Source organism: Myiozetetes cayanensis, unplaced genomic scaffold, assembly GCF_022539395.1.
Source record: "Myiozetetes cayanensis isolate MyiCay16 unplaced genomic scaffold, myiCay2020 scf15, whole genome shotgun sequence".
In the NCBI taxonomy this organism is placed as follows: domain Eukaryota; kingdom Metazoa; phylum Chordata; class Aves; order Passeriformes; family Tyrannidae; genus Myiozetetes; species Myiozetetes cayanensis.
The window spans coordinates 14,444,328-14,470,340 of record NW_026087159.1 but is presented as its reverse complement, the minus strand read 5'-3'; the positions used below and the strand labels follow the sequence as shown (position 1 = coordinate 14,470,340).

At 53.4% G+C, this 26,013-nt stretch overlaps 2 protein-coding genes across 2 annotated transcripts; both read left to right on the top strand.

The window, feature by feature from the left end:
- The first annotated feature begins 308 nt into the window (after positions 1–308).
- PRPS1 (phosphoribosyl pyrophosphate synthetase 1) lies at positions 309–12,414 on the top strand. Its single transcript, XM_050310491.1, has 7 exons — positions 309–607; positions 2,993–3,176; positions 3,521–3,619; positions 5,366–5,490; positions 7,218–7,391; positions 8,163–8,322; positions 10,365–12,414. Exons 1-7 carry the CDS (start codon positions 486–488, stop codon positions 10,455–10,457), a joined length of 957 nt encoding a protein of 318 aa, XP_050166448.1. The 5' UTR covers positions 309–485; the 3' UTR covers positions 10,458–12,414.
- Positions 12,415–16,919: 4,505 nt separating this feature from the next.
- Positions 16,920–18,353, top strand: LOC126637326 (thymosin beta-15A homolog). The gene is made up of 3 exons (XM_050310503.1): positions 16,920–17,060; positions 17,366–17,470; positions 17,845–18,353. Exons 2-3 carry the CDS (start codon positions 17,371–17,373, stop codon positions 17,880–17,882), a joined length of 138 nt encoding a protein of 45 aa, XP_050166460.1. The 5' UTR covers positions 16,920–17,060; positions 17,366–17,370; the 3' UTR covers positions 17,883–18,353.
- The last annotated feature ends 7,660 nt before the right edge of the window (positions 18,354–26,013 follow it).

Genomic DNA, 26,013 nt, shown 5'->3' with positions numbered 1-26,013 from the left:
CGCCAAGGGGGGGAGCGGCGGCGGCGCCCGCCGCGGGACACGTGGGGCAGCGCCGCCGCGGCGGGCCGGCCTGGCCAATCGCAGCACAGGCAGGCAGGCGGCGGCCAATCGCGGGCAGCCTCCTGCTCTTCGCCCCGCCCCCAGCGAGAGCCCGCGCGCGACCCCCCCGCCCCCGCGAGGCGCGGGGAGAGCCCAAGCCGCGCCCACCAACGCGGCGCGAGGGAGGAAGGCCCCGCCCCCGAACGCGGCGGAGCCAATGGGGAGTGTGCGGGGGCGTGTCCGCGGGGCGGGGAGCCTATAAAGGGGCTGCGCGGCGGGCGGGAAGGGGTAAGATGGCGGCGTAGGGGCGGTCGGCGTGACCTGCGCCCACCGTGCCGCGTCCGCGCAGGAGGCGGGCGGGTCCCCGCGCGGCAGCCGCGGGCGCTGCGAGGCGGAGCGAGGAGCAGCACGAGGGGAAGAGCGGCGCCGCCGGTGCAACCGCCGCCATGCCCAACATCAAGATCTTCAGCGGGAGCTCGCACCAGGACCTGTCGCAGAAGATCGCCGACCGCCTCGGCCTGGAGCTGGGCAAGGTGGTCACCAAGAAGTTCAGCAACCAGGAGACATGGTGAGGCGGGGCGGGGCGCGGCCGCACTACGGCTCCCGGCGGGCCGCGCGGCGCGGCGGTGCTGGGGTTCCGCGGGGCGCCGCGCGGGGACTCATGGGGGCTGTAGTTCCTGGGCCCTGCGGCCGGGCCCGGCCGGGGAGCGGCGGGGCCGCGCTCGGACACGTCCCGGGAGCGCTCCCGCCCCGGTCCCGTTACAGCGGAGCCCCCCGGGGAATCCTCCCGCTCCCTGCGGGCACGGCCGCGTCTCCGTGCGGGCCAGCCCGGGCCGCGGTGCCCCCTGAGCGCGGAGCCATGTGCGGGCCCCGGCGCTCGGGGCCTGCCCCGCACGGGCTTCCCGCGGCGGGTTTGGGGCTTCCCAAACCCTTTGGGGCGGTGCGGGGCTCCGGCACGTGGATTCGTGTCACCCGCCCGCGGTGGCAGGTGTTGGAGAGGTGGACTTCGCCAGCCGCACCTTGCCCTCTCCGACCCAAGGGCAGGAGCTGCTGGGACGGCACCTCCCCAGCTTCCACCGGCGTTGATCAGGCTCTTCATCCTCAGTCCAGACTGCGATGGCTTGATGCTTGACAGTTTTGTGCTTAGCGTGTAGCTGGGGCCTCTAAACTACTCTGTAGAGCACCAAAATCTCGAAGAGTGTTGGTATTTAAAAGTATTGCTAAATAGCACTTAAAAGTGTAATAAAATTGTTCAGGAAAGAGGAGAGGCTCACACCATCGTGCAACCCAGTCATGCAGTCTGTGTTCCCCCCAAGCTCTGAAACGTAGGGTTCACCTTGAGTTATGTATCTGTGCCTTATAAGCCTTGCTGGCATCCTACACGAAGCTAAAAAAGAGGTTAAAAGTTTCTCAGAGCTCCCAAAGCTTGCTCTGGAGAAGTACACTAAGCACGCCTGCACCACACAGTGTAATATGAAGAACCTTGACTGATTGCTCCAACCTACTCCTTTCTTCTGGAGACTATTTTTTATTTTCCAGGAGAATCCAGGATGTGCAGGTGACATAGAATATCAAGTTTCTCTTGCACGGGTGGGAAAACTTCAGAGATGGCACAAAGAGTTGTGGAGGAGTTGGGAAAAGAGCCTGTTTGATTTACAGCCTTTGCACTGTTTCACTGTTCTTTATTAACTGCTCTTTGCACATCCAGTTGGCTGGCCAGAAGGTTCTTATGTCAGCAGATAATGTGACTTAAAGACCGAACAGACATCTTATTTACCCTGATAAACTGACAGTAGATGCATCCCAGAAAGATTCTTTTAACAGAATAATTCAGGTACTTTTGACAAGCAGTGTCTTGAATCAGCTTAATATTAAACTATTAGTAAGTACAGTTGGAGCTGACATTTGTGTGCTAATTGCTGTTGAATTTTAGAGTTCTCATTGGCTGAAACTCTCGGTGAGAGACTGATGAATGCTGTAGGTCAGGGTGCAGTAATGACAGCAGCTCACTGGTGGATTTTGAGCAGTAAGACTATAAATACCTAAAAGTCATCAAAAGCGGGTTGAGGAGGAGAGAAAAAGCAGAGAAGGAAATATTAAAATTAGAATTCTACCCTGAGGAGCTCTATAAGTGAAGCCATTAGGAGTGGGGTGGGTGATTGCTCGTGGAGCTGGATGTGGCATCAGTCTGCAGAGTGGGTGAGCACCTCCAGTGCAGCAGGAAAGTAACCATGGAAGAGCTTTGTCCTCGGTGGGCTGACTTCTGGGTGCTTCCAGGGCTGTGGCAGGCTCCTCTGAACTAAGACAATGGAAATGCTCAGTGGTTAATCTGGTTTTGGCACCGTTGCCCCATATGAACCTCACTCCTGAGGCTGCTGCTGCCTTTCCCACTCCGTGTCTGGTGCAGGTGTCTCGATTCGAGCACTGGAGCTGGCATTTTGCTGCTGGCAAACAGGACCTTTGGCTCGTGTTCAGTCCCTTCATCAGCAGAGATTAGTGTGCATTGCATCCAGAAGGAAATTAACCCCAAAAACCTTTCCAGAGGGAAATGCTGGAGGGCTTCTCTGTTTGAGCAGTTTGACCCTGCTTTGTCTGCTGACTGGCCATGGTCCTTGCCTCCTTTACACTGCTGCTTTCAGAGGTGGTTGTACTTGTGATTCAGGGCGAGCAAGGCCTGCTCTGGGGTGTTTACACGCTTGTGGTGAGATCAAGAGTACAAGCTGAGTGCTGTTAGCCTTGCTGGCTGGACCATTAGGTTGGACGAGCGAGTGCTGTAAAACAGCTCCTGAGCAAACAAACAGCAGTGGTCCTGCTAAACAGCCCTGATGATGTGGCACTGTCACCCACAGACCCTTGGGAATGCAGGGCCCTGCTTGCTCTGCAGGCACAGGTAATGGCTATGCTTTTAACTCGTGGATTTGGCTCCGACTCTCCTTTCCTCATCTGTTCCCAGCGTGGAAATAGGCGAGAGTGTGCGAGGGGAGGATGTCTACATCGTGCAGAGTGGCTGTGGGGAAATCAATGACAATCTGATGGAGCTCCTCATCATGATCAATGCCTGTAAGATTGCCTCAGCCAGCAGAGTCACAGCTGTCATACCCTGCTTCCCTTATGCTCGGCAGGACAAAAAGGACAAGGTAAGGGATGTGGGAAAGGGTTTCTGTGGGGAAGTGGAATGCACACCTTGAAAGTCCTGTCTGCTGCACGGGCTCTAGATGAAGTTTTATCTCCTGCTCTGCGTATTCAACCTGTTTTAATGTCTTTGAACTTTAGGACATCGGACTGCAAATTCATCTTTTCATAAAGATCCTAGTTCTCTTTGAAAATACACCAAGTTCTAATCACCAGTTGATGAAAAGATGCAATGTTAATGAGTGCTCCTTTTAGTAACTGCTTGTGAATCATTGCCTGGAAGCAGAAGGCTGACATCTTGATGGAGGAGTTGAACTTGTCTTAAATTCTGGGTTTTTTTCTGTACTAGAGTCGAGCTCCAATCTCTGCCAAGCTGGTTGCAAACATGCTGTCTGTGGCTGGTGCAGATCACATAATCACCATGGACCTGCATGCATCTCAGATTCAGGTAGGAGCTAAAATCAGGGAAGTACTTACCAGCTCCAGTCTGAGCATCTGGACTGCCCTGCTTTCCAGTCATCTGCCTTTTTCCCTTTTTTTTTTTTTGGACACAGCAGTGCAAGACTTGGGAATCTGGGACTGGAAGGGACTTGTAGCATCAGTCAGAAGAGGGTGGGGAGGTGGGTAACAGGTTCATCTGTAAATGAAATTATAGTTGCTCTCGGTCAGACCAAGCATAGGAAGTCTTGTGTAAATGAACATTGAGCTAATAAATGATCTCAGCAGCTTTGTTGCCGCTCAGTGACACTGTGTATTTTTAGCTAGAACTTTGAGGAATTGGAGATGGACAATGGCTTTATCAAGAGTGTCCTTAAATACCGATTAGAGCTTTCTGGTATTTACTGCGTGGCCCCCGGGGAAGTGAGCAGTTAGCTCTGCCCCCACGTGTCCTGGCACAGCTGCCTGTGAGGGTTCTGTTGCCCAGGACAGTGATTTGATAACTTGCTGCTGGCAAGATGGGCAGTCCCAGTGGTATCCAAGCAGTGCCACCCTCCCACATAAGCTGGCTTTGGTTCTCCCTCGAGCTGCTGGTGAATTGAAAACCATTCACAGGCTTTGTTGGCCTATGAACAGAATAGTCTCACAGAGCAATTTAAGTCGTGGCCAGAGCTGTGTAAGGAAACTCTCAAGAGTGTGTGCCAGGGAGAGGAGCAGCTGCAAGCTGTATTTAGTCTTGTTTCTTTCCACCTTGAGCAAGTGCCCTGAGACCAAGACACCAGCTGGGTGTGGCTGAGGGAGGGATGTCTGTTGTGTTGCTGAAAACTCTGAATCCGGAAGGGTGAGGTGCCTACTGCCTGGTGAAGGAGGTGGGCTGGCTGTCATTTTAACATTTGAAAGTGCTGCCATTCACACTTCAGTATGATTTGCCCAGAAATACTTTGTCTCAGATGGAAAAAAAAAAAAAAATCCATGGGGGCACAGCTGAGAAGACTTTCAGAAAGGTCATGAAATAACCGAGCCCGAGGGGGGCACACTCTTCCTTCAGAGCTCAGAGTTGGTGTGTGCCACAGGGTTGACCTCTCCCCAGCAGCAGTGGGTGAGATTTAAAGGAATAATTTGTGTATATGTGCTTCCAGCATCTGGCTGCTTTCAGCCTGGTTCTCGCAGCTGCTCTGTTGCTGAGCACAGGAGGAATGATGGTAGGAAGGATCTGTTACCCCTGTACCTTGGGTGAAGTGCCCCTCACTCTCCTGCCTGTTGCTTCAGGATTAACCTCTGTCATTTGGTGACCTTTGAAGTTTACCTGGAGGACTCTGCAGGGTCGCTGTCATGTTGTGGAACCAGCTGCATTCGTTTAAAGGCAGATGTTACTCAAGCCTGTTTTGTATATGTGAGCAGTTTGTGTAATGAGCTTTAGAGATTGACTCTGTAAACAGGCAGCCAGCTGCTCTGCAAATGAGTGCATTTGATGCTGGCTTTCTGCACTCCCCTAGGACAGAACTGGTTCCATGTTGTGGAGGTGTTAGATGTAAAGTGTTACTTATGCTGCTAAACTATTCCTGGCTCTCAAGACTCCTTACATTACTATTCTGTGTATCCCAAAAGCTACTGCCCTTACATGAAGGGAAGTAAAAAGGAAAGCTGAAAGCTGTGGAAAGGTGATGACTACATGGCTGAGCACATAGAAGGCTTCTTACAGCTGTTTCTGGCATGTGACCTTCAGCTACATCTGTTCCTGTTGTCTTCCTTGCAGGGGTTTTTTGATATCCCTGTTGATAATTTATATGCCGAGCCTGCTGTATTGAAATGGATCAAAGAGAATATTGCAGAGTGGAAGAACTGCACCATTGTCTCACCAGATGCTGGTGGAGCCAAGAGGTAAGCTGTCAGACAGGCAGCTGGAGGTGCTGCTTCTGTGTCTGCTCGAATTCCTAGGAGTGCTTGTGACCTTATTTTGAAGACACGTGTTGCCTCTGCCAGCCTGCCTTCCCAGACAGGCTGTGACAGCCAGTGAAGAGTGGTCAGGTGTGCTTTCTAGGGAATGTTTAGAAGGTTTCTCGGGCTGCATGGGGGATTAAATAGCTTCTAGGATTACAGCTGCATAGGTAGAAATTGTGCAATTACTACATCCTTCAGACTAAACCAATGTTTTGTAGACGTGTAATTACTCAGGTTGAAGAAGGAAATAGTGTAGCTGTGCCAAGACAAGGTGACTGCTGCTGGTTAATGATACATTTTTATCCAGGCTGTTTTCTTTGCAGAATGAAGCTTAATCTACTGAGGCCTTTTCTTACTGTGTTACCCTGAATTTGAATATCTAGCTGTGACTTAAGCCTGCTGCCACTCTTCCTCTTCCCTGGGAGCGAGGAAGATAGATGGTTGTTTTCTAAAAAGCAGCAGCATATGTTATAGCACATTTCTATTTTGATAGTCTGACAATCTCCCATCTCTCTGCAAGACAAACATGCCAGTCTGTGGGCAGTTCAGCATGTTCCCAGGTGCTTTTGGGGAGAAACTAGGCTTTTTCATGATGCTTTTATGTAATGCAATATGATGCAGATGTGTCCTTTAATCCAGGACTGTCACACCAAAATGTGTGCTGATCTGATTCACATCTTCAGAGTGTTTTAAGTGATGTCTTACAAACAGCCAAGAGACACCAACACTGTAGGTCCCTGAATATCTTCCACAGCTTCACTGTGGTCCATGTATTGGGCAAGACCTTCTGTATATTCAGCTATTTCTGTAGCTTGTTGCATAACACAGTATAGGAAGTGCCAAGTCAGCCAGATAAAATCTGAATCCTGAAAAAAAATCCTTCTCAAAAGCCACTTAAACTGAAATGTGTCGATGTTGGCTGGTGCAATATTTTATGGAGATATGCAAAGCCAAATACTTCAGTGGACAGTTTAATTTGACAGTCTTGGGTAGGACTCCCAGAGTGATAAGTCTGATCTAGTGGGGTTAGGAGTCTGCTTATCTCAAATGCAGAATTTCTTAGTGGTGTGTATATTTTGTTCCTTCCAGTCTTAATGCTTTTAAACTCTTCACTATTCATCAGTATCAATATATAAAGTTTAGGTCTCTCAGGTAAGGTCATTCTGTGGTCACTTTAACAGGGATAAATAAATGTGAGGTGGTGGACTTGCATTTCCTGCTTGTGTACCCCTGCCACTGTCACTGTGCCAGTGCTTGTGTGCACAATGATTGAATGCTTACAAGAGTGCAGGTAGATCCTGTCATAGCCTTAAGCCTTTCCAGTGTAGTGTTGTAAATATGACAACTTCCCAAGCGTTTGGATCACCTCAGGTTTGCTGAACTTGCTGGCTTGTTTCCAGCTTAAATGCAAATTAGTTTACAGTGGTCTTGATGAAAGACCTCTATCTTAATCTAGTTGCTGTCACTGGGAGAGATTAGACCAGAGACTGCAGCTCAGCTGCTTGAAGGGAAACTGAGGTGGCAGAGCGCCTTTTATTAATTGCTTGGGAGCAGCAACAGATGTGGTGACAGCTTCGCTTAGTGCAGTTTGTGCTTGATATTAAGAGGGATGTGATTGGAGCTGTTGTGTGGAGTTAAGTGTTGTCTGGAAACTGTTCTCTCTTCAGAGTGACCTCCATTGCAGATCGGTTGAACGTAGACTTTGCCCTCATCCACAAGGAGCGCAAGAAGGCCAACGAGGTGGATCGCATGGTGCTGGTGGGGGACGTGAAGGACAGAGTGGCCATCCTGGTGGATGACATGGCAGACACGTGTGGCACCATCTGCCACGCTGCAGACAAGTGAGTGGGGCTGCCTGCTGCTCTGCTAACCGGGAAACCCATTGTTAGGGGACTCTGTGTAATGAGTTAATGGGAGGATTTGCACGGCAGGTTTCACAAAGGCTCCTACGGTTCCTCGGTTGTCTCGTGCCAGACAAAATGGGTAAAAAGCCCAGGTAAAGTTCTCACAGTGGGAGTAGGTAGAAAACCATGGTGTCTTTTTTTATTATTATTATTGTTTGAAAAATACTTGTGTAGAAAGGAGACTAGACCATCACTGGCCGTGCCAGGTAGAAACAAGTACTGTCTGGTCCATCAGCTGAAGATCATACATTTCAATTTGTATTACAAGTAAGCTTTTCAAACTTTGGTATCATTCTACATTAGAAACCACCAGCATATGCAGCATCATTAACAGTGTTAAATCCTCTATTAAATATAGTGGTCAGTATTAACACAGTTAAATATTAACTCAGTGTTAAACACTCTGTTAAATACAGCGTAAAAGTATTAACACAGTATTAAATCTCTGCTACCTTGTGTAGGCAAGATCACAGAAGGTGATTTGTATGATCTGTTCCTAATGTTCCAGAGCTAATAACAATGTTCTTTTCAGTGTGTGCTTTGCCTGTGGTGGATTTCATGATGCTTGTTAGACTGTTTGGGTTTTTTTTCCCCAAGTCAGTAGTGGGCTGGAGAGGGGAATCAAGAGTAGCCTGTCTCCTAAGCATATATGTCAGCTTAATACTTGCTGAGAATTAATCATCCTTCTCCTCTACTTCACTCTCACAGGCTTGTGTCAGCTGGAGCCACCAAAGTTTACGCCATCTTAACTCATGGGATCTTTTCTGGGCCAGCAATTTCTCGGATCAACAATGCCTGTTTTGAGGCAGTTGTAGTCACAAACACAATACCCCAGGAGGACAAGATGAAGCAGTGCCCTAAAATCCAGGTGAGCATCTACTTTCTCTTCTGTCAGTCCTTGGGGGTGCTAACGCTTGGCTGTTCACCTTTTGGGGGTGAAAACCCCATAATACTGTCAAGTGCTGCCAGCAGTTTTATTGGTAGTGCAGTCAGTGTTGGCTGGTTCTCTTGTTTCTGTTGCTGTGGGGTAACAGAGAGGTTACAGTGATGAAATGCAGCTTCTAATCCAGCTAGTCTCAAACAGTTCATTGAAGTAAATTTTTTTCAGGGCTTGTTTAGCCTAGATCAGATCTCTGATTTAATGGGGCCACAGTGTAAGCAAGCAGCTGGATGTGTGCCCTCTGGAGCAGTGATGTGCTGATGACCTGCAGTGCTGAAGCAGAAGTAAATAGGGACTTCTGACACTGGTGCTGATGGCTTTGTTGTGTATCTGTGACTTAATGCCCAGCCCTTTAAACAGAATATCTGGTTTGAAAAGCAAAGAAGACCTGGTCTGGGGAAGGGGAATGCTTCCTAACAGCAGTGCAGCCACTGCTCTCCCTTCACCCATCCAGGTAGCTGTTTCCTCATAGAAGGCAATCAGGTTGGTCAGGCATGATTTACCTTCAGTGAATCTATGCTGACTTCTCCTGCTCACCTTGTTGTCATCCTTGCAGACAGGGATGGCCTCTAGAATAAGGCATTCCATCACCTCTCCAGGGACTGAGGGGAGACTGACTGGCCAGTAGTTCCTTGGGTCTCCTGATCACCTCAGCTTTTTAGAGATGATCGTGCACAGCCCGGCTGCGATGTGTGCCAGCTCTCAGCACTCGTGGGTGCATCCCAGCAGGGCACACGGACCTGTGGATGTCAAGTCTGCCCAGGTGTTTTCTAACCCAATCCTCCTTCACCAAGGGAAAGTCTGCCTTCCAGCATTCCTTTAGCCTGATTTCCTGCTTGTCAGTGCAGACCAATGCAAAGAAGGCATTCAGTAACTGCCTTCTCTGCATCCCCTGTCACCAGGGTCCTCCTTCCATTTAGTAACAGGCCCACGTTATCCTTTGTTTTCCTTTTGTTACTGATGTATTTGGAAAAGCCTTTCATCTTGTCCTTGACATCCTTGGCCAGATTAAATTCCAGATGGGCCTTGGCTTCACAGCACAAATATGTAGGACACAGGCATTTGGAGAAGCTCTGGAAAGGGACTGGCACTGCTCAGACTCAGCTGGCGCTGTGGTGTGAGTGTAGCGGGCACTACAGCTGGTGTAGGCAAAATGTTACACTGGCAATCAGTGTGTAAATACTTGTAGCCAAAGATTGCAGTGTGGCAGTTTTCTAGGCTCTCATTTAACACCTCTTTTACACTGACGTCTGATGTTCCATGTTGAGGAATACAGAACTAAAGGATTTGTCATGAGTCATATGCTCTGTCTGCTCTGCAGCTTTGGAGTTCTTTCTTTCTTCCCTTCATAGACAAACTATCTGTAAGACAGAGATGTTAAATATGGTTTTCACTTAGTTTCCTTAGCATACCATGAACATGGTGCTTCTTACTGAGGGTACATATTCAGAAATGCTTCAGCTGCTGGGGACTCAGAGCTGGGATTTGACTGAGACTCGACTTTCCCTTCTGGTTGCTGTCTGACCCCACCAGATGGAGCCAGCACAGCACCCAGGAGCTGAGCTGTGGCACAGCAGCTTCATTTCTCAGACTGTTGGCAGCGGTGGTAAAACCTCTTGGCTCAGGGGAAGGAATCTAATCTTGATTTAGACTACACAAAAGTACAGGCTACACAAAATGAGGCCTGGGGTACACAGACTTAATGACTCTCAGCAAAGCAAGGTGACAGTAGACTCTTAACACTGACAAAGATCAACAGTCAAATAATATTTGTGGTGCTATATGTAGAGTATCTTCAGGCTTACATGTAATTAAATCCCAATTCTGTGTAGAAGTTATTTGTCTGCATGTGGTATGTTATAAATGTTGGTGATGAGTTTATTCTTTTAAGTTCTTCCTAACTTCCCAGATGTTCTTCCAGGTTTGATGTCTTTTCCCAGTGACGCTGATCCATCTTTCTTCCCCTCCAGGTGATTGACATCTCCATGATCCTTGCAGAGGCCATCAGGAGGACTCATAACGGGGAATCTGTTTCCTACCTGTTCAGCCATGTCCCTTTATAACAACAGATGTCAGCTGCTGCTTGTATGGCTTTTTTTTTAAAAACCAAAAGTTGTTCAGCTTGTTGTAAAGTTCAGTAGAAGACTCTGCTTGTTCCAGTGCAGTTCTCCACAGCTCCTGCTTAAGTCAGGCTTACTGGCCCTGGTCCCAACACTGGGAGGCTGGAGGGGGGAAGCTCATCTCTGTAACACTCCAACTCCACCAGCAACCCTGTGCATGGGGCTCATCAGTAGTGTTGACTCAATTCTGCAGGTCTGTGGAGAGCAGGACTGACACATGGCTAATTGCCACAATTATTTTGAGGGGGGGAGGGAGAGGGTTTGTCTGTGGGCAGGGTTAGATGATCTGGCATGCGCACCCTAAATTGTTTGGGAAGTAGAGCTCCCTAGGACACGTTGATCTGGATCTACAGCAAGAGCCCAAGAGACTGCTGGCTGTCTTACCACTCTGTACCTGACAGAGCCCTTGGAGAGTGGTGGGGAAGGTTTGTGTCTTGGCCAAGCTTGACCCTGCCTGAAGCCCTGTGAGAAGCCTAGGAGGTGGTTCTGCTACAGCTTCCTCCCGTGACAGGAGATCAGTGTAGCTTGCAAACTTGAATTCCTCTCTTATTGCTGATGAAATTAAATGCCCTTCAGTGTGCTACACAGCAGAGTGAAGGTGAGAGCAGAGTCAGTGCAGGGCTGTGTTAGCTCAGTGGGGAAGGTGCATCCTGGACAAGTGTTCTTTCTCTCTTATGTAGAGGACTCATGGTGGTTGTGTGCTTCAGTTTCTAGTGCAGGCTAAAACCAGCTCCTCAGTTTCCCAGCTTCCTGTTAGCCCTGCTAGCAACTAGAGGACTGCTGTCATGTACTGCAGCTGCACCTGGACCCGCTGTGCAAGCCCCTGACCCTTTTTTTACCAGTACAGTAGTAAACCAAGCCTCTTTATCCCACAGTAGCATGGTTGTTGCATCTAGCAAGTGCCTGCTCAGACGCTGGGGTGACCTAATACACAACAGCTTTGTGTCCAGCTGGCTTAGCCGCTCGTTGCCTGCAGTCCTGTAAGTTACTGACACATTGTTTGTTTGTCTTGCTCATTGTCTGCCTTGCCTTCAAAGTGTTGCTCCTTACAAAATAGCTTAAGGCAAGGAGCACTGCAGGTTGCAGGGCTGTGGAACTCAAAGAAACCTTTGGAGTAGGTGTGATGCTGCTCAGGAGTGCTCACAGCAACGGGTTGAAGAGGCTGGTGATACACAAGTACTAGGAAAAACTGCAGATCTAACACCAACCTGACAGGCCACAAAGTGCCTGAGAGAAAAATACCAAAACTAGAGCTGGCTGAGGCTCTTAGATGTAATAATTATCATCTGAAACTTGAATACTTAGAAAATGTACCAGACAATCGTAAGGTAAACTGCTGAGTCTCTCTTGAACTCTTACCGGTTTATAGACCAAGCTGTTTTATTCGGGGGGGAGGGGGTTTGGTTGGGTTTTTGTTTTTGTTTTTTTATAAGCACTCCTCTTTTATTTGTTTTTGAGCTGGAGGAAGGGAAAAAGGGAAAAGAAGGAACTTGAAATTACTTTCTAGAGTAACCAGCATGGCTTTGAGAGGCTGGGGGCTGGGGTATAAGTGGAACTGGTTAAAATCTAGGGAAGTACTTCTTTAGTTGTGCCTTTTACTGAAGACTTCTCTCCCTTCCTAAACTCCTGTCCTGTGGCAACGTTAACACTTCTATTAGTGTAGGGCTTTTCTTTTTTGTATAAGAATTGGTGTTTTTGTCTGGAAACTGTGCATCTCTTGCTTCCTTGCTTTGCATCCTGCACTGAGCTCTCCCGAGAGTCCATGATTCCTCCTCCTGTTCGGGAGCCCCTGCTGCCACCCTGCTGCTGCCCCGAGAGCCAGGACTGCGAGGACTTCCAGCAGCATTTGTGTTCCAAGTTAAGACCTGATGAAGGAATTAAACTTTTATTTAAAAACCACGGCCTCTGCCTGTAAGTGCTTCGGAGGAAACCTCAAGGGATGTGTGAGCTGGGTCGCTTGAAAGGCAGGGGGCTCGTGGAGTAGTTTTATTTGGAAGGGACCTTGGAAGGTCATCTGGTTTAACCCTGGTGAATGGGGCTGGCTGACTGTGAGGTTCAGCTTTTTCAGGTTTTGTCTGTTTCTGATATCCTTGACTTGATTATTAGAGGTGGTAGTGCAGTTTCTCTTGTACTGTTTAATTATGTATCTGAGCAGATTTGTTCACATAATGTTCAGGTGGGGGAAGCCTGAATAGTTTAACAAGTACAAGTGAAGAATTTGTAAGTGTCTCGTACAGAGCTGATGATCAGAGCAGGATTATGTCCTGAGAAGCACTTGTTCTAACTAAACCCTCATCCTTTTTCTCACTGTGTATTGCAGACTGGGAGAGAGTAAATGAAGTCAGAAAGATGAGATGGCAGGTCTAAGGAAGGGTCTTTGGCCTCACAGTAGATTTCCAGGCCTAGATTTAACATGACCATGGCCTCAGGTAGACATTTGCTGAGGATCATAACTCTTTCATCTGTTAAAATGTCCTTCAGTACTGGCCAGTGAGTAAGTTTCTCCTCAAACAGCAGGGTGGGTGTTGTCAGGGTGAGATAACAGACTTCACCTTCCTTAGATAAGAAACATGAGCTTTACAGGCAAAGATTTGTACACAGGTAACCATTGCTGTTGGTGTGTATATAATGTTTTCTTAGTTACTTTAATTAAATGTGCAGCTTGGAGTGAGGGAGAGCACGAGCTTCAAGTGCCACGTGGCAGCACTGCAGCTCTTGAAAAGCATGGGACATGCACAGATAGGTATGAGTACTGCCCAAGGAGGTAAAGTTGCTCTGCTCTGAAAGCTTCAGATCAGAAGTGATGGAGATTGTACTAAATTTCCTTCCCTAAATTAAAATACTCCAATACTTTCTAATTACTGAGGCCACGTGAAGGCAGGTTGTGGCTGACTTGTGCTGTTAGAGCGTGTCTGCCTTTAACAAATTGATGTATCAAATCAAAGCACTCTTCTCCCTGCCCAGGAAGAGTCATGGAGAGCTGCTGGAGTGAGCATGGAACATGCAGGGTGCTCTGGAAGTAGAAAGCAAGTCATTGCTTCCCCAGGAGAAAACCCCAACCAAGTCAGTGCCTGTGCTTTTGCAGTTGGAGACCTGGAAGAGCAGGACAGGGCTCCAGCAGCTCCCTGTGCCAGTGAAGATGCTGATCCTGGTGCCAGTAGCCACCTCGTGTCTGTCTGCTGCCTGCTGTTAATGCAGCCAGGAGCAGGGAACACATCAATCAGAAGTCCTGTATCCCTGCCCAGCTCATCTTCCCAATAGCTGGAGCTAAGGCACAGGGTGGGAGCTGGGCTTGTCCACTGCTGGGAGCAGGATGAGACACGTCTCAAAACAACTGTCAGGGGCAGCTCCCTCCGGCCTTGCTGGTGTACAGATGACTCCTTATCTCCTGGAGTCGGTGTTTCTATGATCTGGAGAAAGCACCTTTGCTTGCTGCTATGGGGGAAGGGGGAAACACTGCTAACAACCAGGCCCTTGCTAAATTACTGAGAGCAGCCAAACCCATGGGAGGAATGAGCCCTGCTGTGAGACACAACAGCCCCAGTCTGCTGCTGCCTTCCTGGGGCTTCCTGCTCCTGCCCTGATGGATGTGAGGGGTCACGGCAGGAGGCTGGGGTTTAAAATGAACAGGAGAAAGTGAACTGGCCCTGCAGAGTGGCTCACAGCCTGGCAGGGGTGGCTGGCTGCTGTGATGTCCTGCCGGCTGAAAACACCTCCTGGATCAGAGAGAACCTCCTGCCTCCTTCCTGTGCAGAGGAAAAGGCATTCCTGGAAATGGCCATCAGGGAGGCTGTATCTGAGCTCTGGCAGCCTCGTTCTGCGTGAGATTTAAAACCCATCTAAAATGGCTGGCAGTCAGTCGGTGCTGTTTCAGGTCAGGGCTGTTTTTTCCCCCCATCTGTTGATGTCTCAGTTCTTTTGTTATGAATTATTGAAAGCAGAAATGCCAAAACACGTAAGAAAGAAGCTGGTTGTGCGGTTACAGGAGGCTTTGCTAATTTGTCAGGGGGAAAAGCTCTTGCTGGGATATAAGCTCCTTTCTTGTTCTTTGTGCAAGATGGGTTTTAACAGCTCCCCAGCAGCAGCCCCACCTCTCTCCTGCTGGCAGCGCGCAGGGTTGGCTTTAAAGCTGCTCTGGCCGTGGTTTGTGGGAGTGTGGTGGTGCCTGTGTGGCCGTGACTGGTTTGAGATCTCTTTCCCCTGTCCCTGCGTGGCCACCGTGGTGGTTTTGTGCCCAAACAAAGACTCTGGGTTTGCAAAGTGCTGCAGCATCGAGGAGATGAAGCATGTTGCCCGGGGGCTGTTCCTCGGCTGCAGGGGGTGATCGGGTTTTTGGGTGCAGCTGGTGCTGGTGAGGGGCTGTGCACAGGGAGGATGGGCATCAGGTTCTTTTGCACTCGCTGCCTGCCAGGGACAAAAGCTACAGCAGACTGCAGCATCCACAAAGGAGAAGCGTGTGGAGAACAGGCAGGGAAAGAGGGGGAAGCTGAGGGGAAGGTGTGCACAGCCGGAGAGTAAACACACAGTAAAACACTTGTCTGACTATTTGCATAAAGGCAAAAAGGATTTTCTGCGCTCATTTTGAAACTGCAGGGGTGGTTTTTTTGCTTGCTGGCTGTGCAGGGAAAACGAGCCTTTTCTCAGCTTAGGCTGGGCTGTGTGATGCAGGCTCTGCAGGGTGGGTTTAAAGGATGCTCCTGAAGGCAGTCTGGGCTTGGAGCTCCTGGCTTTGTGGCACTCTCCAAACCTGGCCCTGCCAGCGGCTGCACCACCAAATCAGAACGGCTCTGGGAGCAGCCTGGCCTGGGGCTTCATCAGTGGCTTCTTCCTCCCTCCTCTGGGGGACAGGCAGTGGAGGCTGTTTGCCCTCCAGACTTCTCTCAGAGGAGCAGCCTGGCCTTGGATCTTGGCCTTTGCCTTTTCAGCATTTGCCAGCTCTTGGCGTTTCTTGAATTCAGAGCCAGTTTTCTGGCTGGAGCGAGGAGGTGCCTCAGGGCTTGCGGCAAAGGGCCACCTCCGGCCACGACCTGCTGTCGCTGGAAAGCGCCAGCCCTCCTGCCAAGACGGCAGCCGTCTTGCTAAAGAACACAAAGCAAGCGTTCCCTCCGGATTGCTGGGGATTTGCTTTGCAAAATCTCCAGTAAGTCCTGAGAGAAACCCAGGCTTGCAAGGAGGTGGAGGTGAGAGCTGCTGCTGCAGCGCAGCTGCTACCTGTGGTGCTCTGTAAGAGATTCCTGCTTGCTGCCACACCAGGAGGGATACACCAGGATGTCTGTAGAAGGGTTTTGGCGAGTCTCGTATGCAGTCAGGATGCTTTTTCTGTCCCTTCATTCCTATTCCCTTCAGTACCTACAGGACCCTACTGCCAGGCCTCCTGACCCTCCAAGCACTTCCCATCCTGGTGCTCAGTTGCTCCCAGACTGCCGCTACCCTTCCTGCTGGGATCACGTAGGCTGCCTGCGCTGGCTCTTGGCTTTTCCCCACCAAAGGTATTTTTTCCACATGCACTCCAGGCCATCTGCACTGTCCTGACTGCTTCCCAAGCTTCCTGCACCCCTTGCCTTGCTGTGGCCAAATGAGACCCCATGAGCACGGTCAGCTTCTTGCCCACCTGTGCTGCTTCTTTAGCAACCCGATCTCCCCAGGAAACACTGTGGCCAGAGCCAGCACGGCCATAAGGTGGGCGCAGTGGTCGAGCATCTCTCACAAGTGTGAGAGTACGGTGCTCATTTTAGCCAATTCTGGTTCAGCAGCGGGTGCATCCCTGGGCAGACACAAGGGGCACAGCTGCCTCCATTGCAGCAGGACACCTTCTTCTGGGGCTGGCACAGCGGCTCTGAGGTCGCTCGGCCCCACAGGGACCAGCCTGCTGCCCCTCATAGCTGGACACCAGTGTGGGGAGCAGGGGTGGCAGCAGGGGCTGGTTGTGGACAGGCTCTGTGTGCATGGGACAGGTGTGTGCAGGGCTGGGTGGGTACAAGGGTGTTCTGCGGCGCTAGGGGGTGTGTGTGTGCAAGGGGCAGCAGGCGCCGTGTCCGTGTGTGTGAGGGGCTCCGTGTCCCGGTGTCCCCATGCCGGGTGTCCCCATGCCGGGTGTCCCCTCACGGGTGTCCCCATCCCGGGTGTCCCTATTCCCGGTGTCCCCTCACGGGTGTCCCCATCCCGGGTGTCCCTATTCCCGGTGTCCCCATCCCGGGTGTCCCCATCCCGGGTGTCCCCATCCCGGGTGTCCCTATTCCCGGTGTCCCCTCACGGGTGTCCCCTCACGGGTGTCCCCTCACGCCCTCCCTCAGCCCCTCTCGCGCCCCCGCCGCGGGGCAGGGCGGGAGCGGCCGCCCCCTGGCGGCCCGCGCTTCCCGGCAGGCGCGGCGGGCGGGCAGCCAATGGGCGCGCGGGCTGGGCGGGGCCGGGCTATATAAGGCGCCGCCCCTCACGGCGCGCGCCCCAGTCACACCTGGACGAGCAGGGAGCGGCATTGGCGGCGACCGCACATCGCACACACCGCACCCTCCGCACACCGCACCCACCGCGCCCTCCGCGCCGCAGGTACGCGCGGCACCGCTGCTGCGAGGAGGGGCTCGCCGGGGCGCCCCGGGGTGGGGGCTGCGGGAGGTGGCCGGGAGGACGTGGCTGCCTGGCGCGGGGAGATTCCCCTCCGCGGGTGCGGGGGCAGGGAGGGCTCCCCCGGCGGGTGCGGGCAGCGGGGGGGCCGCCCCGCACGGCTGCCCGGGCCCCGCGAGCGGCGCGGTGCCCGGGGCGGCGGCCGCCCCGCCCTGCGCTATTGTCCGCGGCGGGGCCGGGGGGGCCGCCTTTGTCTGCCCGACCCCTGACTGCGGCCGGGGGTCTCGCAGGCAAAATGTGCGACAAACCGGACCTCTCGGAGGTGGAGAAATTCGACAAGAAGAAGCTGAAGAAAACCAACACGGAGGAGAAGAACACGCTGCCCTCCAAGGAGAGTGAGTGCGGGGCCGGGGGCGGGCGGGGCAGTGCCCTCGGGGGTGATTGATTTGGGGCAGCGGGGCTCTGACCCAGGGGCAGAGGGGTGTGCAGCCCGGGGGTGGGCACGGGCACACGGGGAGGGAGGGCTGTTGCTCCGAGATGATGCCTCAGGGCATGGCTTTCCCGAGGATGGATGCAGACAGGTGCCCATCTTGCTCTCATGCACATGTGTGTCTCATCACCTTCTAACTCGAGTGTTCGTCTTGGGGTCCAGTAAATAAAACTGGGTGCCAGGGCCTCAGTCAATCCTCTGAAACCTTCTACAGTGGGTGCTTCCAAAATAAAAAAAAAAAAAAGCACCAAAGACTAACAGCCCTCTATTCTCTTGCAGCTATTGAGCAGGAGAAGGAATGTGTGAAGTCTTCCTAGGGAGAGATTGCCTGGCATGAAGAGCGACTACTCCGATTACTTTGCTTTGAAATGAATCATGTGGGTTTTTTTAAATTTACATCATGTACATGTGTAGAAAACAGCTGTATCACCTAACACACTGTCCCACCCTGCTGGCAGCCTTGGCGGGTGGGGGGACAAAGCGTGGTCCTCTCAGTCCATCAGTAGCCTGACCCGATGCCATCTCTGCTGCTGCTCAGCTGGCTCCTGTGACAGCACTGATCCTGCTCTGATGCAGTGGGAAGATGAGCAAGGGCCATGGAGGCTTCTGGAGATGGACCCCTTCTGCCTGGGGGAGTGGGGACCCTTTCTGGCCTGGCCTCACCTCTGGCCTGGGTCTGTCTTGCATATTCTTCACTGACAGTGTTCTGTAGCCTCACTCACAGTTTTTTGTCTTCCTTGGGGGAAAAATGAGAAGTTTATTATAAAATAAAAAAATGTAATGACTTACCAGTGGCTTGTGACTTATTCCCTGGCAAAGGTTCTGGCTGTAGCCTGGCTTGCCCTGGAGGGTGGGGAGGTCTGTGCCTGGTGCTGCAGCAGTGCTGGCGGTTTGGTGATGCTCAGAGGGATGGTGGGTTGGTTCCCTCCAGAGTTAATCAAGCCTGGTGTTTGCCTGGGTCTCCGTTCCTGGTGGCCTGGGGGAGCTGGGAGCACTGCTGGTGTGACTGAGGCCGCTGTGCTCCACCACCAGAGTGGTTTCTTCTTATGGCAGAGGCTTAACTGGGCCTTACTGCCCATGTGAAGGCTGAGCCTCCTGCTTTGAAAAGCTTGGTGTCCCCTGCCTAAAATCATTGTGGAGCTGGGCTGGCTCCTCATCAGCACAGCTGGAGGTGCTGGCAGTGGGCTTGCTGGCCTGGGTTCTGCTGCTGTGCTGGCCAGGCCAGCTCTGCCCACCCAGAGCTCTCCCCTCACTGCCTGGCACAGCCCTTCACTTCCCCTTGAGCCAACCTCTGCCCCTACCCTTGATGGGAGGAGGTTTTGGCAGCCCTGTAAAGATGGGGTTTAATGCAGTAACTGCCTTGGTACCCTCTGTGTTGATCCCAGCCCTGCCTTGTGGGTGTGGAGATCCCTGGGTCCTGCAGTTGCCGTCCAGCACGGTGTGGGTGAGCTCTGACAGTGCCTCCAGGTCTGTGCTGAGGCTTCCTGGCTGCTGCCAGGATTTCTTCACCTCCACCTGGCCTGCAGGGTCACTGAATGCACCAGGCCAGTTGTGGAGGAGGTGGAGGCAGACTGGCCTAAACTTGCCAACTAACAGTTTTGGCCAGTGTCCTTAGGGAGCCTGGTCAGCTGGGACAAACACGGGGCTGTTGTGCCTGTCTGGACACAGTGCCTATCTGCCTACTGCCTCCACCCACGCTGCCTGCCAAGGACTGCAAATAACACTGCCTGTGTGCTTGCCACTGCCTTCACCCCTTAAAAAGCAGACTCGAAAGAGCTGCAGGTAAGAGGTCGATGTTTGTGTGTTGTCAGGGCAGCGTGCAGGGTTTTCTGTGGGGTGAGGGCAGTGGGGAGTGATACTGAGGTTCAAATGGGGCTGTGCTACACTCAGCTGAGCACTGGGAAGCCCAGCACGTGGGTAGCTGTCTCCCTTCCCCTTCAGCACCCTGATGTTCCCAGGACTGGGGCAGGCAGGCAAAGCCAGCCTGAACCCTGTCCCTGAGTGCCTGAGCTGAACCAAGAGATGGATGGAAACACAAAGTGGCACTGCTGATCTCCTCAGTGGCTGCCCACAGCACCCTGGCTGCTCAGGACACCGCCCCGGTGCCCCTCCCTGCTGCGTGCTGCAACGGGCCCCTCTGCAGGCATGGAAAAGCACCAGGGCACTTACCTCTCCGAGTCACATGGGCTCCTGCAAGGCCACGGCAGGAGTGTCCCATCCCTGGCACCGCTGTGCTCACAAAAGCCTCCCCATCACCCTGTGCTGCACACACAGGCAGCAGAGCCTGCCCAAGGGTACTGGGCACACCCTTCCTATGGGGCCAGCTGATTTCCCAGACAGGGACAGCGCTGTGGCTCCCCAGCTCCAAATGGCAGGGTGGCTGGTGCCAGCAGCTGGCAATGCTCCCAGCCTGTGGAAGTGGCCCAGAGGACCCCCGTGCATCCCAGGAAGCTGCAGGGTGAGGACAGGGTTGTTGGTGCACCTGGGTTTGGGTTACTTTTTCACTGTGGCCACCCCAGGGATGCAGCAATACTGGTTTGGACATGGGGTCAAGTGCTAGCACAGCCAGGTCTATGCCCTGAGGACAAGCCACTCCAGGGGCTGGCAGTCCCAGCCCAAAGCCAGGGAATCAGCTGGAGCTTTACCCTCAGGTCTGAGGGTAAAGAGTAAGATGTTTTGGAACACAGTGAAAGCCCAAAATGTCCCTGTTGCCAGCAGAGGACGAGCCAGTAAGGGGAGAACATTACAGAAAAGCCCTTTATATCAACACTTTCCCTCCCTACCCCAGACCTTCCCTTTTTCACGCCAGCCCACAGCTGCCAGTGTTGTGGGTGGCCAGGACAGCTGCCAGGCTGTTGTCCCTTAGAAATGTGGTGGCTTCAGCAGCACGGGCTGCCCCAGCAGCCACCCACACACAGAGGATGCCATGCTGGGAACTGGGTGTTCCTGGCAGGGCTCGATGTCCCTTCCCTCGCTGGGCAGCAGGTGAGTTACTTGTGTCAGCCCCTCTTGGCAATGCCAGGAGGATACAATCCATGGGGCCCATCCTGTTGCTCCCGTGGGCAGTTTCCTCCTACACTCCATCAGGTGGTGAGCTGTGGCCCCGCTGCAGAAGGAGGGAGGAGAAGGCTGAGTCACTGGCAGGAGGAATTTGGGCAAATACCTGGCGATCAGCAGCATGAGGTAAATTCAGATCAGAGGTGAATTCAGATCAAGGCTTGTGACTGGGATGGGTGTCTGCCCCTTTCATTGCTCCATCCCCTCTGACTCAGCCAGGAGAGGATTTGGCCCCAAATACCCCTATGTGGAGAATCATAACCTCATCTCCGGCAGGAGGTCCCTGGCTCAGCCTGTGCGTGGCCCTGCACTGGGAACCCCGGTGCTCCAGTGCTCCCTGCCTGGCTGCAGCACCCTGCTACTTGTGTGGACACATTGCTGAGCACAGAGCTCAAACCACCCTGCGGTGGCAGGGGTGGAGAGGGGAGGCCAGGGGCAACAAGCACGAGCTGCCAGGGAATACCTCTGACTGGGGAGGATACGTGTGTGCGTGGGGATAGCTGTGTGTTTGGCTGTGAAAGAGGAAAGCAGAAGAGAATTAGCAGTAGTGGGGAAACGAAAGTGTTGTGGTGGGTACTGACCACGGACTTCTGGCAAAGGAATTGATGGCAGGCACCTCAGGACACCTGCACAGGGAAGCTGGCCCGCGGGCCGTGCACTGCCAGGCTGCCACACTCAGCACACACTCAGCCTTCCCCAGCAGCAGAGAAGTTACTGCTGCTCTTGAAATAATGCCCAGGAGGTCAGGTTTACCAGCAGGAGCTTACTCATCCCCTGCCAGCAAGGGCTCAGCCAGAGCAATGATGAACCCGGAGCGCTCAGAGCTTCCTGCTCAGGATCAGGCTTCTGCCAGCACCCGGGCCTAAACAAAGCCGGGAAGTTATGCACTGAGCCCCCTGCACCCCCTCACTCCTGCATTTGCCGGGGTTGTTGCTGGCCCAGGGCACAGGTGGAGCAGCCCTGCTGGATGCCTTTGCCAGGCGGCACACGCGCTGCTGGCGCCGGGGGATGCCGAGCCCTTTGGGGGCTCCCACTCGCTCCTGAGAGCGGCTGGAACTCACTGCTCGTTTCTGAGCCCCCCCCTTGCATTCTGCAGATTCCCGCGGGCCCCAGGGGCCTGGCCAGAGCTGCGGGAGCATGTGCTCCTGCAGGAACACGGCTCCGGTGTCCTGGGGCAGCGCCCGCGCTTGCACCCGAGCCGGGACAGCTGATGGAGCAGAGGAGTGCTTTATTTTAGGAAGCAGCTGGCTCACATAGGAGACATTGTTTATCATCTTTCTTGCCCCTGGTGTTTTATTACAAAGGATTATGGCATGAAAAGCCATTTTGTTTCCCTGTTCCCAAAGCATGGCTCTATCTCCATGATTTATTCCTCTCCACAGGAAACAGCTGGGATATGGCAGCCTGGGAAGCCGAGGGGAGACAAAGGTGGGGGCTCAGACCCATGGGATTGATGGCAGTAGGGATGCATCCAGTGCCCAAGCCACGGCACAGGTGGCTGGGATTTGCCAGGGGCACCTGAGGCTGCTCGTGCCCTTCTGTGACACAAGGAAATCTCAAGGAGTGGAAAAACAAAATTCCAGCCCTTCCATGGTGGATGTTACCTGTAGGCAATGTCACCTCACTTTGTCTGGACAAGGCAGAAGTCAATGTCCTCTCCTCAGATCACTGCTGTCCCAAAGCCTGTGAGCCCCACTGCTAGTGCTGGTGGCACCCTGCAGTGTCAGAGCCCCAGACCTGCTCAGATGAACCCGTGGAGGAATATCCAGCTGCCCACAGGGAACTCGGGGCCAGGCTGGGCACGGACAGCATCGTGCAGGGTATGGGCTGGGCACAGAGGGTGGGGTACAGGGTAGGAGATGGGGGGTCAGCACGGGAATATGGTCCTTTGCTGCTTCACCCAGAATCACCAATAGGCAGGGTGGAGGCACCCCAGAGCAGCAGCAGGAGCAGTTTCCCTCTGCCCCTCTGTCCAGGCACTCTCCCCACCAAGAGGCAGCCAGGGTCCCATACACCTCTCTGTCCCCCTCCTCCGTCCCTGCTGCCTCGAGCCTTTGCTGTGAGTCCCAGAGCAGAGCCCATGGCAGCACAGGTCGAACTCCCCTCCTCGCAGCCGTGAACCGGTGCCTGCCAGATGCCTCTGTGGCTTTCCAGGAACCAGCTCAGGAGCCATGCGCGGCAGATAAACGTGTTGCAACAGATGCCTCATGATGTGTCCTGAAGCCCCAGCCTGCCTGTGCACCTACATCAGAGTAGAACTATGTCTGGTGCTTCCTCCTGTGGTGCTACCTGCTCTGCCACCTTGTCACCCAGCATTGTCCCTGATAACTGGTGAGGATCTCCAGGGAAGAGCAGGGGATGGACAAGCAGGCGAGGACAGAGGCTGTGGCAGTGGTGTGTGACTGGGCTGCTGACAGGCTTGCAGTTGCACTGATGGTGGGACAAGCCCCTGCTTGCAGTGTTGTGTCTCAGAGAGGCAGCTCTGCAGCCCAGGCATGTGCCCCTCCCTGCTGCCTCAGACCAGCTCACAGAAACTGCACAGGTCACTTCTCCAGGGCGTGTTGAGCTGTGTGGGGTGGAGGGGGATGCATGGGGGGCATCTTCTCCACTTTGCTCCAGCTATGGAGCTCCTTCTCGGGGAGGTCAGTGGGTGATGAGGTGCTTGTCAACCACTGCTCGGAGCTGTGGGCTCGGGGAAATGGGGGCTGCCAAGGCAGAGGGTGGCGGGACTGTTCTTGGGGTCTGTGTGCTGGGAAGTGTTGAGAGCAGATGCCATGGGCTGGAGTGGCTGCCGGGTACAGGCCTTGGAGAAGCAGCTGTGGAGCCTTGCACGGGGGGTGGAACAAAGGCAGAGACCCAAGCCCCAGCTGCAGCACAGGATGTGGGATGAATTAATCAGGGCATGAGCTGGCAGTGCTGTGTGTCCATGGGCTTGCAGTCTCTTGAAGCTGGATCAGGGTTCCTTCACCTTGGCACCAGCATCCTCCAGTTTGCTGTAACTCCCAGAGCTGGGAGTGGGAGCCAGGTGATGGCTGCAGCTGAGCCCAGGGGAGTCAAACCTCTCCTGCTGCAGGAGCCCAGTACCCTGCAGAGTCCCTGCCCCACTGCCCCGTGCAGCCCCCACAGCCCTGGTAGCCCCTACCCAGCACGTGGCTCCTGGGTCACATCCCCATCTCCAGACAAATCCCTCTGCCCAGGAGTGCCCAGGACCCATAGGCGAGGTCCCACCCAGTGCCAACTCACAAGGCTGTGCCCAGATAAGCCAGTTCCTTGACTTGTGCTAAGTGTGCTATAGATGTAGTATTTGCTAAGCAGGCAGCTCCTGTCAGTCCCAGTTTGTTGGCTGCACTGCTTATCTCTTTGCTTTGCTGGGCTGGGAACATGTTAGTACAAACCACTGCTCTGTGCTCTGCACTGATGGCCTTGCTCTGCTGGGGGAGCTGTCTCCTGCAGTGGATCAGGGAATACATCTCCCTCTCCCTAGCCAGGACTGGTGTGGGTGGCTTTATTGTGCAGGCTCCTGAGGTCCCTGCTCACCCTCCTGTGAGCTCTTTAATACTACTAATCACCACTGGCATCAATTTGTGGCCAAAATTTGCAGTATTTGCAGGCATCTCCTCTCAGGTGTGAGGGCAACATACTAATTCATGGAAGATCTTGTGAACTACTCAGAAAAGTGGACCATTACAAGAAGGCAACCATCTTTTGGAGCAACCATTATGTGTTCTTAAGCCCTGCTTCCAGGGAAGCAGCCAGACATCATGGCCTGCTGATGGGAAGTAGAGAATAAATCCTTTGCTTTCTTTTGCTTCTACGTGCACCTTTTGCTTTATTAAACTGCTTTTGTCTTGACCCCCGTGTTTTTTCTGTCTGCTATGTCCTGTCCTGCTGAGGAGGGGGGTGATAGAGCAGTTTGGTTGGCACCAGGGTCAGTCCACCACAGATGCCAAACAGGTTGTTGCCCAGCTCAGCAAGGTAACCAGGCTGCAGAAGCACTGGGAGCCAAATCAGACCAGGCACATCTCTGCTCAGATGGGCAAGTGAGTCCCCAACAGCTGCCAGTACCCGTGGATTAGCCTGCAGGTACATGGGGGTCCCTTGAGCACGAGCACAGTCAGCTGGGGTCACTGGCCCTGTGGTGTCCTTGGCTGTGCTGCCATCCCCAAACCCTGCAGGCAGAATCTCCCAAGGATTTGATGTCTGCCAGACCTTAGAGGGGTGGTCCAGACTGTCAGGGAACGGCTGCAGAGCACCATGCCCCAGCTGCCTTAGCAGGATCTGCCGTGGAGGCTCTTTCTTCCTCAGGAGGTGTCTCACTCCTTACATGCTAAATCAGATCTCTAATTAATAAGTGCTGGCAAATAACAGGATTAAACGGCTGCCAGGCAAAGGGAGCTGGCAGGGGCAAGTGTGCCATGCTCAGAGGTTCACCCTGGCAATGCATGGTCCTGTCAGGGCTGGCATGGGGACCTGGACTGGTTCAGAGAAAGCCCCAGCACGTGGTGCAGGCTGGGTCTGTTCCTTGTACCAGCAGCATCCTGAGCTTCTGGTTCTGGTGCTGGTGTGTACACTGGTGGCCCAAGTGCATGGCCCAGGAGCACCCCCCTTTTACCTGAGCTCCCCAGATCCCAGACTGCTAGCATGAGTCCTCATCCTGGCCACCCCCTGCTTACCTCCCTAGGCTTGCCTTGTCCCCCATCTCCTCTGACAGATCGAGGCTGGTATTAATATAATCCCTGGCTTAATTTAAATCCTCCTCCCATCTCATGCTTTTCCAGGGGGGAGGAGGGAATCAATGTGTTCCTGTAGCACTCACTTGGCCCTGGAGCTGGTGCTGGGTTTAGATGGCCAAAATCGCTGGGTGCCCGTGCAAGGGGTCCCTGCTCTTGTCCCCCTGGGGAAGAGGCGTGGGGGACACAATGAGATATGTCCCCAGGTTTTGAAGGTGTATCTCCGGGGGCACCAGGCGCTGGCAGGAAGAAGAGTTGACGATGCCTGCCAGGAGCAACAACACAAGTGGCTCCTGCTCCCCAAAGCCCCTCTGCAGCCACCTGGGGGTCTGGTTTCACCCTCCCTCTCCTGTCTCCCCTCACTGTTTGGGCCAGGCTGGGACGGCCTTGCCGCTGTTTTTTCCCTCCACCTCTCTGTGATGTTTGTATTTGCTGCTCTTCCCCCCTCCTTCTTTAAGACATTCTCGCTACTGGTCCCGCTGGCGATGGGGAGGGTGGGGAAAGTTGCGCTCCTTAGGGCAGCTGTCACTGAAGTGACAAAGAGGGGACATGCGGACTGTGAGGGCAGTGACAAGGTGGGCAGGGAGGGGGTGCAGGGGAACGTGCCAGGACTGTGAGGGGAGTGACGGGACTGGGCACTGACGGATACAGGGGGCACAAT